The sequence below is a fragment of the Pleuronectes platessa genome, chromosome 7 (genome assembly GCF_947347685.1).
Source record: "Pleuronectes platessa chromosome 7, fPlePla1.1, whole genome shotgun sequence".
NCBI lineage: Eukaryota > Metazoa > Chordata > Actinopteri > Pleuronectiformes > Pleuronectidae > Pleuronectes > Pleuronectes platessa.
The window spans coordinates 21,747,455-21,767,686 of NC_070632.1; the positions used below are offsets into that span (position 1 = coordinate 21,747,455).

A 20,232-nucleotide genomic window follows, 5' to 3' on the forward strand; every position below is an offset into this window, starting at 1 on the left:
ATCCTCCTGAGCTCAGTAATGTAACTGCACATTTTGGTCCTTGTATGGTAATATTAATTTAAAGGTCCAGTGTGTAAGATTTAGGTGAACAGGATCTATTGTCAGAAGTTAAATATAAATAATCGTGGTGATGTTTTGATTTCCAATTTTTTGTTTTCTTTACCCTGGAATGAGCCCCTTATATTTAAATACTTTATATTTACATCAGGAGCGGGTCCTCTCTATGGAGGCTTCCATGTTATTTACAGTAGCCCAAACTAGACAAACTAAACAGCTTTTGAATTTAATGAAAACTGAAGCTACCACAGATTATTTTTTATGATTTGAAGGGGAGGGTGAGTTGAGGGGTATTCAGCTGCAAAATGGAACTGCACCACTAGATGTCTCTAAATCCTACAAACTAAACCTCTAAAGCAGCTACAATCAGTCATTTTATAATACAATGTCAAATGGTGATGGAATGATTTTGTTCATATGTGGAGCATCAAGAAGCTCATGAGTCAGATATCTCCATCGGGAGCTGGTGGAGACCAAAGACAGAGATAAAAGTAGGTGAATCGTGGACTGGATGAATGAAGTGGACAAATACATGACTGGAAATAAGTGATGTTGCTCCGTATGAGCAGGCTCTAGTCCTGTCACATGATCTTTATCAGCTGATGGATTTTGAAAAGTATGAAACAAAATTTTTGTGCAGATATCAGGGAAAATTCCTTAAGGTGATGCTTAGGACTGCTTTTATTTATTTGTTTTTTTATCACTGTGAATACATTTTTTCAATTAGACCTTTGTAAAACCAGTTTTTAATATAATTAAAGTAATGATTTCAAAAGCCTCCATAGCAACAGCTAAATGGACATCATGGTTGTTTGAGAAGCTGTAGCTACTGTGTGAGCACATGAACACAGAGTCGAACCACAGAGCAGTGTCGATTTTCTTTGGAGCATGTTCATGCTTCAGTGTAACAGCGTCTCTTCAGAGAGGATTAACTCTCCTCACCGCTCGCTCAGAACAGAGATGTGAGGTCATTTATAGGCAGTTTTCTGAGAAGCGGCATGCTGCTGAGTGCGGCTGATGTGGTAACTGCTTATCAGCCTCAGTCTGAGGTGCGTTTATGTAAAGTCAGCATAAGATTAAGGCCAGGGGACTATCTGCCTCTTGTCTTTTAGTCCCGGGGGGATTAGTGACACAGCTTGAGTGCCTGACTTTAGACATTCAATCCACTGCTGTGACACAAGTGCTGCCTGTAGGGGGCCAGCGGAAATACATGATGCCCCAAGCAGCAGTTGGGCCCCTTAGATATGCCGATTAATTTACTTAAACTGAAGTAAGAACTAATACAATCAATACATTTCAAACACCTTCCAAGAATCTGCTGGATTCTGCCTTGTAGCTGCTCAAAGGCTGATGGGGCAGTTGTTGAACTGGCTCCTTCTTGTCGGGCTTTTGAATCTGTCCCAACTTTTAAATCCTGTATTCAACACATTTCTGTAGATTTAGTTTTTATAGGTAAACAGATTTGACTCCTTAATACATCTGTGATTTGATACCTCTAGATTTCATATCTGTCTTAAATTGTTCTTACTTTATGGATACATTTATATGCAACTGTCTCTGGGTTATCGGTGGTATCGTTTTTTATGCTGGAAAGAACTTTGGTTGCCTTGTTTGAAATTACTATAACATTTTTATTATTGTCATTATTCTTAATTATAACAATAGTCTTTGATGTGTTGCCACCAGATCATGGCACCCAAAGCGCAAAAACAGAACATTGGAAGAAACATAAAACCATAAAAAGGGTAAGAATGCCTAAAATAGAAAAAAAGATAGAAAACACCAAAGAAACAATTGTTATATAAAGAAAGCTTTGTTATTAGATGACGCCATATTATGTTGTATATGTTATGTTTCATTGTACCAAGTAGAACATTTCCTTGAGTGGAGCACGGTGGAACAGTATTGTTCTTGAGTGAATCCTTGTTGATGCAGCGACATGCATAATTGTCAGCAGTGTTTACGAACACATTTGGTAGATATACACAGTGAGATTTGATGAGAACTATACTTTTTTGTGTGCAAGAAAACAGAGTGTGTGTGTGTTTATAGTGTCAGTCCTCTGTATTCTGCATCATGTATTCTGGGAAATTTCTATTATTGTGGCCATTGTTTTCTTCTGTCTTCTCAATAATCAGGCTGGTGCTGCATTAAAGAGGTTCATATAGCACAGCTGAGTCCATGGTTGTCCAGGCACTGAAAATAGACGTGTAGATCAACCGACTGTGGAGCTTGTTGCAGTGTCTGGCTGGAGGCCAGCAGTGAGCTGTTAATATGCTAGGCGGAGATTAACGCCTGAGTCAGCAGTCGAATGAAACAACGGTTCCCAAAACTACTGATCCTGACAAGAAAAAACCCTGTTTAGTTTCTTCAATTCAAAGTCATGGTTACTGCTTCTACCCTGGTGTTTTAAACCAGAGTTAGATTGGCTGCCACACAGCTCTACTTGTATAACATCTGATGTTTTCATCTGAGTTTGTGTATTTGTCAGCAAGATTTTGCAAAAATTTGTCAACCGAATTCCATTGAATTTTGTCAAGAGCTCGGGCAAGCCAAAAAGAACAACCTATTACAAGTTGGTGTGGATCTAGTATCCAGGAATTCTTCTTCTCTTTCTTAATTATTGCGATATAGGGTACAACATTTTCATTGATTTCTCAATATCTGATACGGATATTTTGGGGCCGATATTAGGGAGTAAAAAGTTAATAAAACCAATATATCTGCTGATAGATGCCTAAAAATAATTGGCAACGCTAAGAAATTCTTATCAAATCTTTAAACAAAAACGCAATCAAGACTTTTTTTACAGGATCTTTTACAGTTTAACAATAAACTTTAAAGATCAATATGATTAAAAAGAAAACAAATGCAACCAAATAAAGAACTGTAAGAAAATAAGTTTTTTATATTACATTACATTTCATTTAGCTGCAGCTTTTATCCAAAGCGCCCTACAATAAGTGCATTCAACCATCAGGGTACTAACCCAGAACAACAAGCATCATGTGATTACAATGAGTCTTTAAAAAAAGCAAAACAAATGCAACATGTAAGTGTTATATAAGTGCAACTAAACTGAATTATTATTATTTATTTTCAGCCGGTTTGCCGATTGGCCAATGCAGAGCGGAGTGGACAGCTGGGGTGTAAGGTTTGATCATGTCCTGGATGCAGACTGGACCCGATCTGTTCGAGGCACGCTACGCAAGTACTAATGACTTGAAGCAGACGACCACTGGTAACCAGTGAGAGAGCTGAGGAGCAGTCTAGTGTGAGTGAATTTAGGTAGGTTCAAGACCAGTTGAGCTGCTGCATTCTGGATGAGCCGCAGAGGTCGAAGGAAAACCAGCCAGGCGTGAGTTGCAGTAGTCTAGCCGTGAGATGACGAGAGCCTGGACATGAACCTGCGCCACCTTCTGAGTGAGAAGCAGACTTCTTTCCTGATGTTGTGCAGCATGTATCTACACGAGCGGGTTGTAGCTCCTAGGTTCCTAGCGGTCTGGATGGGGGCTACAACAGAGTTGTCAATGGTGATAGTAAGGTTAAGGGTGCATGGGAGAGCCTTTCCCTGGAAGGAAAAGTAGTTCGGTCTAGTCATAATTGATTTTATGCAGACATCCAGAGTTTTGGGCTATTACCTCTGTCAGATTGGGAAAAGAGAAAATGAATTGGGTGACATCTGCATAGCTGTGGTAGGAAAAGCCATGTGACTGAATGACAGAGCTGAGAGAGTTAGTGCACAGAGAGAAAAGGAGGGGACCCAGGACAGAACCTTGAGGGATTCCAGTAGTGAGTTGACAAGGTTCTGACACAGATCCTTTCCAAGTTAGCCCGTAAGTAATATTTGAGGTAGGAGGAGAGCAGGGAGTGTTGAGTGCCCTTCTAATTGTACAGTGCCTTGCATAAGTATTCACCCCCCTTGGACTTTTTCCCATTATGTACTGTTACTAACTGGAATTCAAATAGACTTAAATAAACTTTTTCCCGTTTGATCAACAAAACATGCATAGTACTTTGGAGGTGCAAAATAAATTTTATTGTGACACAAACAATAATGAGAACAAAAAAGTTGACATCTGTTGGGTGCATAAGTATTCACCCCCCTGTGTCAATACTTGGTAGAACCCCCTTTCGCTGCAATTACAGATGCAAGTCTTTTGGGGTATGTCTCTACCAGCTTTGCACATCTAGAGATGGAAAGGTTTGTCCATTCTTCTTGGCAAAAAAGATGAAGCTCAGTCAGATTGGATGGAGACCGTCTGTGAACCGCAATCTTCAAGTCTTGCCATAGATTCTCTATTGGATTGAGGTCTGGGCTTTGACTGGGCCATTTTAAGACATTAACATTCTTTAATCCAAACCATTCCTTTGTAGCTCTGGCTGTATGTTTAGGGTCATTGTCCTGCTGGAAGATGAACCTCCGCCCCAGTCTCAAGTCTTTTGCAGACTGCATCAGATTTTCTTCAAGGATTTCCCTGTATTTGGCTCCATCCATCTTTCCCTCTATTCTGACCAGTTTCCCTGTACCTGCTGAAGAGAAGCATCCCCACAGCATGATGCTACCACCTCCATGTTTCACTGTTGGGATGGTGTGCTCAGGGTGATGGGCAGTGTTGGGTTTTCGCCACACATAGCGTTTTGCATTGAGGCCAAAAAGTTCAATTTTGGTCTCATCTGACCAGAGCACCTTCTTCCACATGTTTGCTGTGTCTCCCAAATGGCTTCTGGCAAACTCCAAACGGGATTTTTTATGGATCCCTTTCAACAATGGCTTTCTTCTTGCCACTCTTCCATAAAGGCCAGATTTGTGGAGTAGACGACTAATAGTTGTCCTGTGGACAGATTCTCCCACCTCAGCTGTGGATCTCTGCAACTCCTCCAGAGTAACCATGGGCCTCCTGGTTGCTTCTCTGATTAATTTTCTCCTTGTCCGACTCTTCAGTTTGGGTGGACGGCCTCCTCTTGGTAGGTTTGCGGTTGTGCCATATTCTTTCCATTTTCTTATGATGGATTTTATGGTGCTCAGAGAGATGTTCAAAGCTCTGGATATTTTTTTATAACCTAACCCTGCTTCATATTTCTCCACAACTTTATCCCTGACCTGTTTGGTGAGCTCCTTGGTCTTCATGATGCTGTTTGTTCAGTAATGATCTCCAACAAACTCTGAGTCCGTCACAGAACAGGTGTATTTATACTGAGATTAAATTGCAGACAGGTGGTCCCTATTTACTAATTATGTGACTTGCAAATGTGACTTGTGAATGCAATTTGTCACACCAGATCTTTGTTAGGGGTTTCACAGTAAAGGGGGTGAATACATATGCACTCAACACTTTTCAGATTTTTATTTGTAAATAATTGTGAAATCCATGTAATATTTCCCCCCACTTCCAAATGATGCACTATTTTGTGTTGGTCCATTACATAAACTCACGATGAAATAAATTTTAATCTGTGGTTATACCATGACAAAATGTAGAAAAGTCCAAAGGGGGTGAATACTTATGCAAGGCACTGTAGGTATTTGAACTCAAGGCAAGAAAACACACACGGTAAAACTAAATGTTTAACCTTTGGAGAGGGACAAGAACGAACACAACAATATACATATCAACATTTATTGTTTTTCTCCCCCCCAAGACAAACATTTCCAGCGTACACAAGAGTGGATCGTCATTGAGCGGCTGCTAACTAATCACTGAAAACAAAAATAAACCCCTAACTATCACAATAAACATTTGGGAAATATACATACATAAAAATAGACCTCTGAGAAAGTTCTAATATTGACATTTCCTAACAGCTTATTGTCAGGGCTCGATCAGTAGCAATGAAGACTGGTATGAAGTGAAAACATGCAGAAGAAGTTAAGTAAAGTGAGGCCCTCACTCCAACATGAACACATCCGTCATGTTTCTGACGTGTGAAGTATGGCTGGCATGGGGAATGTAGGTCAATATTGCTTTACATACCACACTAGGTTTCAAATCAATTTAAAAGCAAGAGGATTTAAAACCTACGGCAGAAAGAATGGAGTCTTTGGCATTTTGTTCCATCTAATAAAAGCCACAAAGATAAACAAAGTAAAAATAAACCATGCGTTTTAAGTCTAATTGCATATACGTTCAATCACCTGAAGTGCTCTGGTTGAGATCTACGATGAGCTTATTTCCTCTCACAGCCTGGATGTGAACCTGCATGGGGTTAAGAAAAATAGATAAACACATTCCTCAATAAGACTCCCAAGTAAAAAACCATAACATTGCACTCTCGCTTTTTTTTCCAGGCACAAAAAGCCCTGCTTCAAATCCAGCTTTCCATCGGTAGTCACTACTGAGCCTGTCTACAGGGCTGAATGAAGCTGAAACAACCACAAGGTCATCATTAGTCACGTCACAGAGATAAAAAAAATCAGTTTGACATCATGAAAACGTAGCACAATTAACAGCATGGGTGATTTCCAGAATCATCTTGTTAATATGTGGACTAATGAGCTTTTTCTGGATAAGATATTATTTCAATCATGTTTACAAACATGATTGATTATTTATGATCAGAAAGTGCTGTTTACTATTCAGACTATTGTCTTCATCTTTTTAATATCTGAACATTGGGGTAAAGATCTATGGAAAAATTGTTCTTTGAAAGATTACATTTCATCTCTGTGACTCGACCGTAGACAGAAGACAAACCCGGGGCTACAGCTTCACTAGATATAAACATTATGTGCACATTTAAACTGAAGAGTAACAGCAAGTGGAGCTTTAACGTGAAAGTCTCACATCAACAATTATTCAGCTTAATGTGTGTGAGAAGATTTAACCTGAAAGCGTTTCTGTGTGTGAAAGTTAAAAACAGCAAGGCTGTCCTCCTTACCACATGTTGCAACATTCAACACACACACACGCACGCACACAAACTGCTTCTTGGCTTCAACACACCTGGAGAGATTTGCAGTGTTATTTCCACATTTGTGGCAAGATGATGGTTTTGGACAGATGGAAAAAATTCAAAAATAAAACGCGTGCCCGACAAGTGCTGGAATGACGTCTTGACATATTTAAGGATAAAGAAAATATAACATGTGCTTCAACGTTAATTGTAAAAGATCAGGCGTTCACCCATCTATATTATAATGCTAAACATTTTATTATCAAACCCTCAATTCCCTCTCTTTACGCCGTCTAATACAGTTTGCATGATATAAAGCACGCAAAGACAAACCAAAGTCTTATCTTATAAAAAGGTAGAAAGCTGTCAGATGAGAGATATGCTGAATTTTAATGTAAAACACCACCTCATCCTGAATTTCTAACAGTTCTTTGTCTTGTCAGTGGCAGCACAAACAAATAATGTGGCCAACAAAGGAACCACCAAGCACAAAAAAAGAAAAACCCAAATCCCACAGTGCATGTGACAACTTAGTTCAACCTTCACCATTCCTGCAGTTATCCTCAGGGAAAGGGACAAAGAGGAGGCGAGGGCGTGGGCGTCACATGGAAATCATACTTCTCCTCAACACCCCCTTAAATCACAAGTCTGTAAAGGAAAAGGGTGAAACCTCCCAGTAAGCGATGACGGATCTCTGAGGTGGAGGCCTGGGTTTGTGTCAGAGCAAGAGAGCTGAGGTGGTTGATTGTTGATTGTTCAAGCAAGCAAGGGTTAGAGGGGCATGATTCTTTTTTTTCGGGGGCAGGGTGGGCGATGGAGGTGTCAGGTCACTCCTCATCGGAGCTGCTGTTCTCCAGAGAGTAAACCATGAAGACCAGATCGGGCCGGGCCGGTACCAATGGGTTTCCTGGCTTCACCATCTCAAAGCCCATGTAGTGGAAGGTCTTGATGACGGACACTGATGAGGAAACAAGAAAACAAGTCTTCAGTGGTTTGACGAGGATTACATTGAGAAAAAAAAATGAAAAAGACTCGGGCACGATGAATTTGATTGCATTCCACTCTGGTCCTGCTTTATTTCTTTACACAACTCACACAACTGTGGTCCGTTTTGTTTGTTGGTTTGATTGTGAACAAGATTACTAAAAAAACAACTCCTGAACAGATTTCCAGGAAACTCTGCAGAGGGATGGAATATGGGTCAGGGAAAAAAACTATAAAACTAGGTGCAGATCCAAGATTTTATTCTCCCACTTTCTGTAACAATGCTGGATAGGTAAAGACAGCAGACTCTTATTGTCTCAAAATAGAGAATCCTATAATGCTTTGTACAGAAATTATCAGTAGCTTTCAAATAATGGGTAATAGGTACAATAAGGTCAAAGAGCCATAAGGGTAAGGCTGTATATTTTTTGTAAAGGTTACAAATTCTGCTCAACAAGTCATATCTTGTTTGTTTAGTGATGATGGTGATTTTATTACTATACTATATCAGTAGATACTAGATATATACTATAGGACCCTTTTTACTTCACATTTAGGGTAAAACTTGGTCAAACAACAAGATACAGAGTTATTAACTGAGGATTAAAGTGTTATGAAAAGAGGTCAGTGAGAAGCAAACCCTGCCTTGAAAAAGAAATTGTATTTTAAAAGAACAGGAGCTCTTACATCGATCCTCTCTGTTTTTATGGAACCACAGGAACACATAGTTAACTTTGAGCTTCTCTTCCGCAAACTCGAGCAGAGCAGTTAGCCTGAGGACGACAGGAACACAGAGAGAGACAGAGTCAGTCGGTGAGCAAGGGGGGAGTGAGGCTCGCAATGACGCACACAAAGTTTTTTTGTGTGTCCTCTTTACATAACGTTGCAACTTTACATAATAACGCAGTGGCAGCTGTGGAGCCGGCTGCTCGTCGGACTGGCTCTGCGACGACAGCAGGCAAGGTTAGCCTGTCCTAACATCGATTACTGCCACACAATAAAACCAGCCCGTGAAAAGTAAACCTATTAGCAGCTTAATGAAATGCTGGCACTGGTAGCTTTTAAATACCAGATAATAGTCATTGATTAACATTCGACCCACATTGTGCTGATTTCATTAAATTGCTCTCGTGGACATGACGGAGTTGTTACAATCTTATTAATTCCTGATACTGTTGGCAAACAGTTAATCTCATCACAAGTAACAGTTGATTTCTGTGAAGCTCATTCTGACCTGCTGTCAAGCCAGGATGAAACTAGAGGTGCAGCAGTAACATTAAGAATTACTACACAAAGAAATCTCACTTTTAAGTATCAAATCTGTGAGATTTATTCAATCCCAAATCCCACATCTGGGTATGTGATACAAGTGGACAGTACTCACGAGCAAGCCTTTCTGCTCCGAATGCAAACTCCTGATATGAGGGAACTTCCCTAAGCTCTCACATCAGCTCAACACCATCCGACAAGTTACATTTTTAGACTTTGGTGGCGTCGTCCCCCCCCCCCCCCATCTGTTGATTGGTCACTTTGAACATATCTCTGATCTTTGAACTCCCTTCCTTATTAATTCCCTTCCCCTTAATTTCTTTGTGACAATTGTAAACTTTGTGGCTTAACTGCTGTTGACACAAAAAGTCCATGTTACACGTGTGCACTATTTACTTGTGTTAGGGTTGGGCTAGGCAAATAACTGAAAATGTAAAGTTCAGGAGACACGTATTTAAACAAGTGTAACCTTTTGGGCACACACAAGACGAAACATAAAAAAGGCGGACAGCCAGGACATCAGGGTTAAAGTGACCGGCACGATCCAGATTCATGATTTGTGTGAAGCACAACAGGGACGAGGGCGAGCTCGCACGCACAATGAAATACAAATAAATATCAAAACATCCATAGAATCCATAGCTCCTGCCACATAATATCCCAATATATTATATAGGATGAGTGTTTAAGCGACCCTATATATCTCAATGCTTCCTTACCCCTCCTTGCTCCCCTCGGCCAGCAGCCCGGCAGGAATCTCCAGGAAAAGGCTGTCCTCAGAGAGAGCTGTATCCCAGGAGGCCGAGTGGCGCTCACTCAGCTGGTAGTGGAAGTGGAGAAGAGAGGGGTTCCCACTCACCGTAGCTCCCTGTGTCACTGTCAGCTTCTCATCCTGCATTCACACGGGGAGGACGCATTTTGTCACAACTCAGAACACAGACATGATGTCTTCTAGAACAGTGGCTCCTAAACTTTTGACAGTCCCGTACCCCTTCAGACATTCAAGTCAGGGGGCTCGTTTGAAAGTGATGTTCTAGAACAAAACAATAATATACTTAGTATAAACATAACAGTGAAGTGAAACATGAGAAGAGGAAGTGGTTGGGTTAGATTATCATGAAGAAGAGTGTCATGTCTGCAGCAGGCAGAGCTGGCACTTTGCCTAATCAGAGCTTTAACTCAACACTTCTGCTTTTTCAACCTGCCCAGTGGCAGATTTGCAGTTATGGTATTTTTGGCATATGATTCTTAGCCACGAGTGTTGGTGGTCAAATGTAATTTGACGCCTGTTAGTTTGGTGTAATCTTTTTACTCTCTGCAGAAGTTTTTACAAATATTGGATATATGGGGAGATTGCTGCCAAATGTCTGTCCCTACTAGATCTCTATGAGGGTAAATAATGAAGCAACTGTGAAAGTCAAATTATATTGCAATTCCATGAGTGGTCTCATCTCAAGGATGATCAGGAGAAACAGGAGGCATCCAAGCTACATTTCAGGTGGTATAGAAAAGATATCAGTGTCTGAATATTAAAGTCAATGTGATATCTCAGTATCTACTTTGTAATGAATATTTGATTGAATTTCAGTCGGCTACTTTATCACATTTATTTCCTTTGATAGTCACCAGGGCTTTCATTTAGCTCTATTAGGAAAAGGTAATAGGCCCGTTTATTAACTGTCTACATCAGATGTTACCACCAGAAGCTAACTTATCATCACACTTGGAATTTTATGCCCAAACATGTTCTCCCTTGTGGCTGTCCTTGGACTTAACTTGTGGGAGGAAAATTATTTTTATTGTTACATTTTAGCATATAGGGCTGCAACATAACAAATTATGAAAAATAAAGGGTCTGAATACTCTCTGAATGTGTTGCATGTCATTAATGGAAGAGTTTGTCCTCACAGATCTGATAAACCAGCGATAACGTTAGAGTGTTCAGCACGCTGAGAACAGATGAGAAGTAATATGACAGTTGTGACTGATCTGTCTGATCCTAAATCTCTAATCCCTCAGGGACAGTCAGTCACATGTCTGGAGTACATTTTGACAGACAGACCCGGACACGCAGACATACACACAGGAGCAGAACACAGCAGTCTAAGTGTAGATGTTTAGGAAATACAAAAATGAGTATAGATTAATATTTATAATAATATTTGAGGAGACAGTGAATGACAGATCTTGTGTGTGAAATCCACTGGAGGTACAGATGATGAGGGGAGTCGGATTAAATGATTTTTATGCTTTTAAAAAAAGCTCCTTTGCAGAATGAGGACAACTCATCAGCAAGGTGTTCTGCTGTGAGTCAGAGAGGCCCCTGAGGGATAAAAATACTTAACACAATTATTACCTACAATGCTCACAGCCAAAAAGAACAACCTGTGCCGACTCCATCACAACCCTTTGAAAGGATTTTTCATTCATAACATTTATAAATGAATAGCCTAAACTGTGCGATCTGAAGAAATAATTTGTATTATCAAACTCTTTAAATTAAGTGTAAATGGATAGCATGGCCAGTGTGTGTGTGTGTGTGTGTATATAAATATACATTCTGTTTGTGTGTGATGTCGAGGACGGTCACCTTGTGTAGTAGCACGCCGAGACAGTGATCCCTTACAGTCCCTCGCCCACCCGGGATCTTTAGTTGTGGGTGAGGGGCATCAGGAGCACCACAGAGGCCCCGGAGCCTGAGGGTTTGAGCTGGGTAACCGAGACCCCGCTAACCAGGAACTGCAGGGGAAAAGATGAAAGCGGTTAGTGACTCAGATATTTGTGTAACTGAGTCTCATAGTCTGTCCTGTAACTGCTTCTTGAAGAGAAACTACATCCTAAGTGTTCCACATACAGCGTTCCAATAATCTTAAAAATAAACATAATCTCAACAACACAGCCAGGGCTCTGCAATGAAATGTTAACGGTGATAACACTGTTCAAACACAACATTAAAATACACATTTGACATGTTCATTGTACATGGAAAGGCAAATAGGGGCCAAACACGACATCAGAGGAACATTTGAGTATAAAAAACTGGCATCACAAGTTTACAGTGACAAATGAACGAGCACTTACTAAAAGCTAACATCTAGTAATCGTCTCTGCTTCAGCGCTGTGTCTCTCACAATGAGCATGGGCATTGTGAGATATACAGATAAGGCGTTTTTCAATATTTGAGCAGATTTTCAAGGGAATAATAAAACCTGATGTAAAAAAAAATCTGTCACATGCAAGTAAGGAAATTGCATTTATGAGCCTGTGAAGTATGGTATAGTTTGATGGAATTTAAGGGGACTATTGGGTCATCGTGGAGATATGTGCCTTCTAATTTCGTTTTTAACCAACCTTTGCAAATGTCTATTACATGCTCCTAATGGTTTATTGAGACTTCAAGAATACATCAGTGTATTTTGTTGGGGAAACAAAACCTATGTGTTGTTCCTAGTAACTTTCAGAGGGTATATTCATCTCCAGCAAAAATAAATGAAACTGAAACACATCTCTGATGTAAAACTCAGAGTGTGTGGCCTCGCACACTGACAGCCGACAGTCAACTTCATCCTCACGTCACCACACCTGCCCTCTGCCTTATAGAGGACAGACAGAGGGATTTAACATGATCATAGTGTTTGCTTATGGCTTGATCCCTTTATGCAAATTGCAGGTAAGCAACAGTTTATCCAAACATCACCTGAACCAAAATTTACATAATACTTATGTTCGACTTTATTAATTTGAGCTCTGCTTAAATATTTACATCGACTTGTAGAATCAGACAGCCAATCAGAGGAAGTGTGAGAATTGTGATATAACTTTGGTCCAGCGAATCAATGGCCCGGTTTGGCAAGACTGGTTGCTAATATACAAGTTTGGTATAATTATCCAACCCTGTCAAACGGGTGCTCAGAGAATGCATACCTCTGCTGAGGCTAACGCACCATGTCACAGAGTCAAAGAAAAGGAAAACCAAAATTCAAAGACCTGCCGGTTAAAGATCGTCAATGATTTATGACCTGCGTTCACAGAGTTCCTGACGGGTTATGCATGTGGTGTAAGGAGCAGATCATAAACAAGCACATGATCTGTAAACACCTCTGCAAATAGCTTGCAGGGCTTTTAGGAACACGCATCTTCAGCCGGTTTGAGTTACAGTTGAGTATCATGACATGATGGCGGCCGGCTGATGCTGCCAGACAGGCTGCTGACACAGGCATGGACATTTTGACAGACTTTGTTCTATTGATGAGAAAATACCCTCCTCTGCCTGGATCATGTTTTGCCTCTGGAGATACTACTCTTCCTCTAATGAAACCTGACACTTTGCCACATTCTCCCGTCTGAAATGGCATGAGCAGAGGCAAAAATGTTTATGAGCAAACACCTGACATATTCTGAGTCATACTCCAGAGAACAACAGGTACAAGTAACTACAAGTTTCTGTGAGAGGGAGAAGACTGTGTGCTCATCTTCCCCTGCCAATAGGATCGGTAGCTTGGGCAACCTGATCAGCATTGCTACGAGCCAAGACTGTGAGCCAAGGGAAACAAAAGGTCATTGGGTCTGAGCTGTTACCTTCAGAACAGCAAATGCACACAACCTGTCCCTGTCACTGCATTCTTAGCTCCTTACTGCGCAGAGACATGTGAACTGATGCATTTTAAAGTGAAACAAAACACTGACTACTCCTCAGCTTAGTCTTTTAATTTGGTCACCCATACCGGTGCAGTAATGGGAGCTGTAACAACGGGTAGATAAACCAATCAAAAAGAATATTGGAAACTATTCACTAATAATCAATCAATAGTTTTAAATATTTTAAAGCAAAAAGGTTCAACTGTCAACTATCATGTGTTCTTCATGTCAAATCTGAAACTGCTAAATAACCAGTAACTGCTGTTTGAAAAGCACAGAGGAGTTAGTAAAACATTTCCATCTACAACTGTTGGTTGGACTAAACAAGCAACATCAAGCATCAGCTTAGGTTCTCAAACTATAAAGGACACATTATAGACTAAACTGATTATTATTAATAGAAATAACTACAAACAGATTATTCGATTACAAAAATATAAATGAGTTACAACCGTAATGTAAATGTCAATTTACATTCTACTGCTGATGTTAAAATAATTTAATAAAACTGAAAAATAACTGAAACAGATGTATGAAAGGAAGCCAGCAGATGCTGCTACCAGAACCTCCTCTGAAGACAGTACAGTTTGTCATGAGGTGCATGTTGCCAGTGCACCATTAAACTCTCTGAACAACTGGTTTCTCTTCTCTTACACCACAGAAACAAAACTGAAAGCGATGGCAATGAGAGGTGGGAGACAGATGGAGGAAGAGGCTTGCCAAGATGTCAAGACCAGCTTCTCTTTTTCCATCTTCCCTTTCAGAGACAGAGTAGCCTGCCCTTGATGGAAATACCAGCTTGTTTTGAAAGGTAACACTCTTGTCCTCTGACATTTCAGCTACACTGAAAGCAACCTGCCCAACCCTCTTGTCCCATGATGCCACTCCAGCTGGTGAGCCACAGCCTTAAGCCCCCCCCTCAAACAGTTAGGAGGTCACCTAAAACCATTTTTTTTTTTTTTAAGAAGAAGGCAGATTCAATGAGTGAAACCGATTCAAGGCCGAGCAGCACACTTTTGCCTGGGCAAAACTAATATGCCAATGAGGATTTAATCATGCGTGTGTGCGTCTGTTGCAGAGAGAGTTGAAGATGCCAAGTGAGTCATTGTCCGGGTTCTGGTAGTAGAGGCAAGGACGTGTGGGTTTTTTGTAAGGGTGAACTCTTCCACTGCCGGTTTGCTCTTCCTGGGCTGCAAATGTTTTGAGAAGGTATTCAGGTGAATTGTTTGAGGGGTTGAAGAGCCAGTTTTGTCCGACTCTGCTGAGGCAGACTTTGGCTGAGAGCCCAGACTCACATGATTCAACCAAAACAGGAAGCATTCTGACAGGTCCTCCGACAAAACCAAAACACACCAAACCAATTTCCAACAGTGTAATTACCAGCCAGGTCTGCATTCAACTGCAGACCTGGTTGTCACCACAAACCAGCCAATTGGCTCCAAAAGAAAAAAGCGCTATGAAAATGATTTAGGCTGGAGACATATCAAGTTGCTGCATGCAGGAAAATAAACATGCGAGTCCTCGGCCCTCCCCCGTCCTCTGGAAGTTTGGCTGAGCAGCGTTTCGGAAAAGATGCCAAGACAGAAACAGGAAAGGCACACGTGCTCTGAAACCTGAGTGCGGATGGACACGTCCCCGTCCCTGACCTCTGGACACTGCCGATCTAATACACTGACGACATCAAAAACAACCAAACTGTACCACACAACGAGAAAACTAAGTAGGAAAATAAAAAAGCTCCTGTTGCAACACTACACCTTTTTATGCAGGACTACAATTGTCACTGGGGTTCATGTAGGTAAATGTTGGAACAAAAGGTCATAGCAATCAATCCAATATGGATGAGATGTTGCTAATCTTAAAGCCACACTGCTTTAGATTAAGCTAGGCCAGAAAGCAAAATTGGCTGATTTTACATTTAACTCAAAAATATGAAAAATAAACTGTGATTTTTGCTGTGCTTATTAAAGTGTCTGGTAGTATCTTTAAGGATATTCACTTACTTAACAGTATTTATAAGTACTGAGTACTCATGGAAATTATAGTCTATATCTAATTTAGAGGAAATGGCAAAAAAAATCCTAAAGGGTGGAGTTATATTGAATAAAGCCATACAGCTGACCAAAATAACATTGCTCTTATTTAATCGTGCTATTATATATTTTTATGTAATTGAGGCATTGCGATAACAAATGCTGTTCTCATGGCTGTGGCGACAATCATTGTTCATGGGTGTGCCTCTGACCGGTAGGCTAGACCCACACTGCAGGATTGATTGTGGGTTGGTTCATGATTCATCATTATGAGCATGCATAGGAGCGAGCATGTGTAGCCAAAGTAAACATCGAATAGGAAAACAGAAGCCACACATTGGCAGGAAAATGTGCTGACAACGGCACCAGGGCAGAAACACCAAATTAACATGATCAATTAAAGTCTTGATTTATTTTCATGTAATTGTATTAACAAGACTAAGTACACAGAAGCTCAAACTGGAGAATCATTAAATCGAAGAAAAAAAAAAATCAACAGATGAACTGAAAATGAAAAGAAAAGCACCTGCAGCTCTAAATGGATCATGTCTGTATCTGAAGAGCCTCTTAATTGTTCTAAGTGTTTCTTGGGCAATCTTTCATTCAAGCTTGTGTGTTACTCACCAATCACTTGTTTGTGCATGCTAACAGACTGCATTACAGGCTTGCCTGCGGTCAATTTAAATAGCTGACGATTCCAGATGCCTGCTGAAACTGGTTTTGTTTTGAGTTCTGGGAATATTCACCAGTGTTCTGACAAAGAAACTTCAAGCGACCACAGCCATCACTGACAAGATCAGTCTGACAGTCACTTTACGGGCCACTGTAGTTTCTGTCTAGTAGCCTGGGATAGATAATCCAACTGCTACTGACTGAACACATACCAACACTATCTCTCTCTCTCACTCAAACGCAGAGACATGGACACACACACAAACAGATTCCATTGATGCTTGAGAAGTGGACCAGCACAGGAGGGGCTTATGCAACCAGGCTGATGTAGGCCAGTTGATGCCTTCAGCTGACAGGACCATAACAAGTCAGAGAGCTAATATAGTCACTGCTCCGGCTCAAAGCGTCAATGGATCTCCTCCTCTCCGGTTATCTCCTCTCGACCTGTCAGATGATAAACCCGCAGAAACCAAAACAAGACTTCTACCTGTTTGTGTGCAGAGACAGTCAAACAAAACACAGCAGGGAGCAGTTTTAACTATTCTGCTGCTCTTCAAAATATCCATCTGCAGGTCAAGTAGGTCACAAACTAAATTTGACTTTCATTATCAACTATTGATATTAAGTAATAGTTTAGTCTGTAAAAATATGCAATTAAGGTGGTATGAAATGACTAATAACTACGTCAAGATTAAAAAAATTGTATAAACTGATAGATCAAGATGAATGCAGCATCATTATTTGTATTAAGTTTAAAGGCTGATTTTTCCAAGACAAGATTGTGGCTTTGAACTCTTCTTTATGGGCAGAGAATAACAAATGCTTGCCCAATACATTTAGCATTATATAAAAGTATATGAAACATTTGTAATATTGCTATTAGGGAACATTATATTGCGATAATTCTAGTATTATCATTCAATCACTAAGCCCTATCACTACCTCCGCCCATGTCCATTTGTTAGTTAGCAGACAAGACTTCACAAAAACAACTGAATGAATTACCATGAAACTTTGTGGAAGAACTTTGTGTCAGGGGAGAACCCGTTATATACTCTGTGTGGATCCAAGAATTGTTTTACACTTTCCATGACATTGCGAGACGGGGCAAACTACAGAAAATATCCTGGGTTATGGATTAATTGAAGCACGTTGGTCGTGCACTTAACACACAAACCTGCCTCCTCCTCCTCACATCTGCTTTCTGTCACAATTATTCAAATGCCTCCACCAGTTCACTGCTGTCACTGATTCCCTGTGTTTATGTCATTCTGGATTCATTATAGCTGCAACAACCCAAACAAAACACCATCTTCAAGCATAGCAATTCGATCTTTATTAAATTGGGAAATTTTTATGACTACGGGTGGAGCAAGAATTTTTGCTTGAACAATGAATGTAATTCAAGGTTGTTTCGCTGATTAAGATCAACACTATTTCTTTTTCACCATCTGCCTGACAGAAGTCGTGTGTATGTGCACACTTATTAAGATTATAACCATAGAAGCATAGAGGCTGGCTATGGTATAAGCAGCACAGCTACAACAAATAACATTCACAATACAGTGTGTGAATGATCAAGCATTGACAATGGTCAATAATATTGGGTGAACAAAGGCTGTGGGGGGCTCCCAAAATCGAATCGTGCTTAGGACCCCATAAAGACTAGGGCCGGCTTTGATCCAACGTGTGAAAAACACAAGACACGACTTAACCAGGCTGTTGTTTGTGTCCTTTTAAAGTTTGTTGTGATCACATGTGCGAGCCGATCCTCTTACTCTTTGGAGATGGTCCAACCTGTGCCTGTTGCATCAGTTCATAACAACGTTTAGCTCCTTGTCTCGCCTCAGCACGAAGACACGATCACAACAGGGACAGTGTTTTCGCATTGACATGTCTCCGAACATGTTGTCCCAGTCAGTGTGTTTACAGCCGCTCTCTTTTCTCGGCTGTCTTCCTGCTATGAGCTTCCTACTAGAGACTCGGACATTGTTCCCCAGCCCAGCGCTTCATTAACTGGGCTCCCACCAGCAGGAGCACACAGACCGCGAGGACACTAACTAACGCCGAGGTGAGCTGACTAATCAGCTGAACTAACTAGCAGTGTGCGGGAGGTTTCCAGAAGAGAAGCAGCTCCTACCTTTCCTCGGTGTTCAGCATGATAGCTTCGAGGAAACTCGGCTCTTTATGTCGTGTCTGATAAGCACAGCAGCTACAGTTCATCAGAGAGTCCACGGGGAAGTTCACCATCCGTCACTTCACAACAAACCCGTCACAGTGAACGCGTCTGAAGAGGCTGTTTGTCGGGGAGCGAGGCCTGAGCGCGACACGGAGGAGCGGGAGAGTCACACTGCGGTGGAGCGAGGCAGGACTTTTTATAGCTGCAGCCGGGCATCATGGGTAAATACGTCACACGCAGAGAGGTTTAATATTAACAAGGGAGAAAAATGAATGTCATATATTCTAGTTCACTGCGACAAAATGAACATTTAATATCTCCCAAAACGTTTAGAGAGTCTAGAGAGGACTTTACCCGGGTGATGATTTATTGTGTCATCTCATCTTAGTGTTTATATTTGAGTGTATACATGTTGTAACGCATTTAAAGATCAGAATTAAAACATAGACTTCAGTGTAAACCTAATGATTGTGTGTTGGTAACTAATATGTATTCATCGCCATGTCTGTATATTTAACTGCACCGTTTCTTAAACAGTTTTTCGAATAAAGTTGAAGAAAAATAACCGTTGACTTTTATTGTTATATTGTATTTGGATATTTTATGTCCTTCTGATTTGATCATTTATTTAACTCGTTTGCTTTCATTTGATTCATGTTTTAATTTGACTGATCTCAAATTGTGAAATTGGACTGCATTGTTTATTCATGGCTGATTGTTTACACATTCTGTAAGTTATGTGCGCTGGCAAATAAAGTGACTCAAAAAAGACAGCAGACAAACAAAGTGACATAAACAGATATATATTAAAATACATTAAATGCACGGTTTCTTTAACACAGTTAGTTGGTTGATGATTATGTTTCAATAACACATTTTTCATGTATCTGTACTACGATTTATTTCAGTACTTACTTTTACTCTACTAGAAAAGTTAATGTTGCACTTTTACTTACGAACATGCTTGTCTGTTTATTAGGGCCCGAGCACCTCTGGTGGGAGGCCCTAGTGAAATTGAAAGGATTATTCTGCGAATTTTTAAACATGCTCAAAAAGTTTTAAAAGTTTGCAGTAAATTAGAAAGTGGTGTAAATTTACGTATTCTGGAGTATTTGGAAATGGGCGTGGCAAAATGGCTTAACAGCACCACCTACGGAAAAGCCCCTCATTTAGCATTCACTGATCCTCACGAAAATCAAGACAGTTGTGTATCATGACCAGATGCACAAAAAAGCCTCAAGGACCATTGTGAAAAAATTAACAGGAAGCCCGCCATTTTGGATTAAGGGGCCATTTTGGTCATATTCCATATTTTTACTTTGATGTACTTCTCGTAGAGTTTTCACCATATCAACCTAAAATTTTGAGTGTCATCACAACAAAATGGAGATCAAAAGTAATTGAAAGATAAACTTTTCGTCATACCATCTGACCGTGGCATGGCGTCAAAGTTTGATGAAACGCCATCAAAACACGAGCTTCTCTATCTCAGACATATTTGGTCCA

General features: G+C 40.5%; 1 protein-coding gene across 1 annotated transcript; it reads right to left on the reverse strand.

The window, feature by feature from the left end:
* Positions 1 to 5,664: 5,664 nt before the first annotated feature.
* On the reverse strand, positions 5,665 to 18,915 carry oaz2a (ornithine decarboxylase antizyme 2a). The gene is given in 6 exon segments (XM_053426609.1): positions 5,665 to 7,909; positions 8,623 to 8,708; positions 9,924 to 10,096; positions 11,795 to 11,875; positions 11,877 to 11,943; positions 18,688 to 18,915. Coding segments are annotated over 6 exon segments (648 nt in total). The 5' UTR covers positions 18,798 to 18,915; the 3' UTR covers positions 5,665 to 7,778.
* Between the last annotated feature and the right edge of the window lie 1,317 nt (positions 18,916 to 20,232).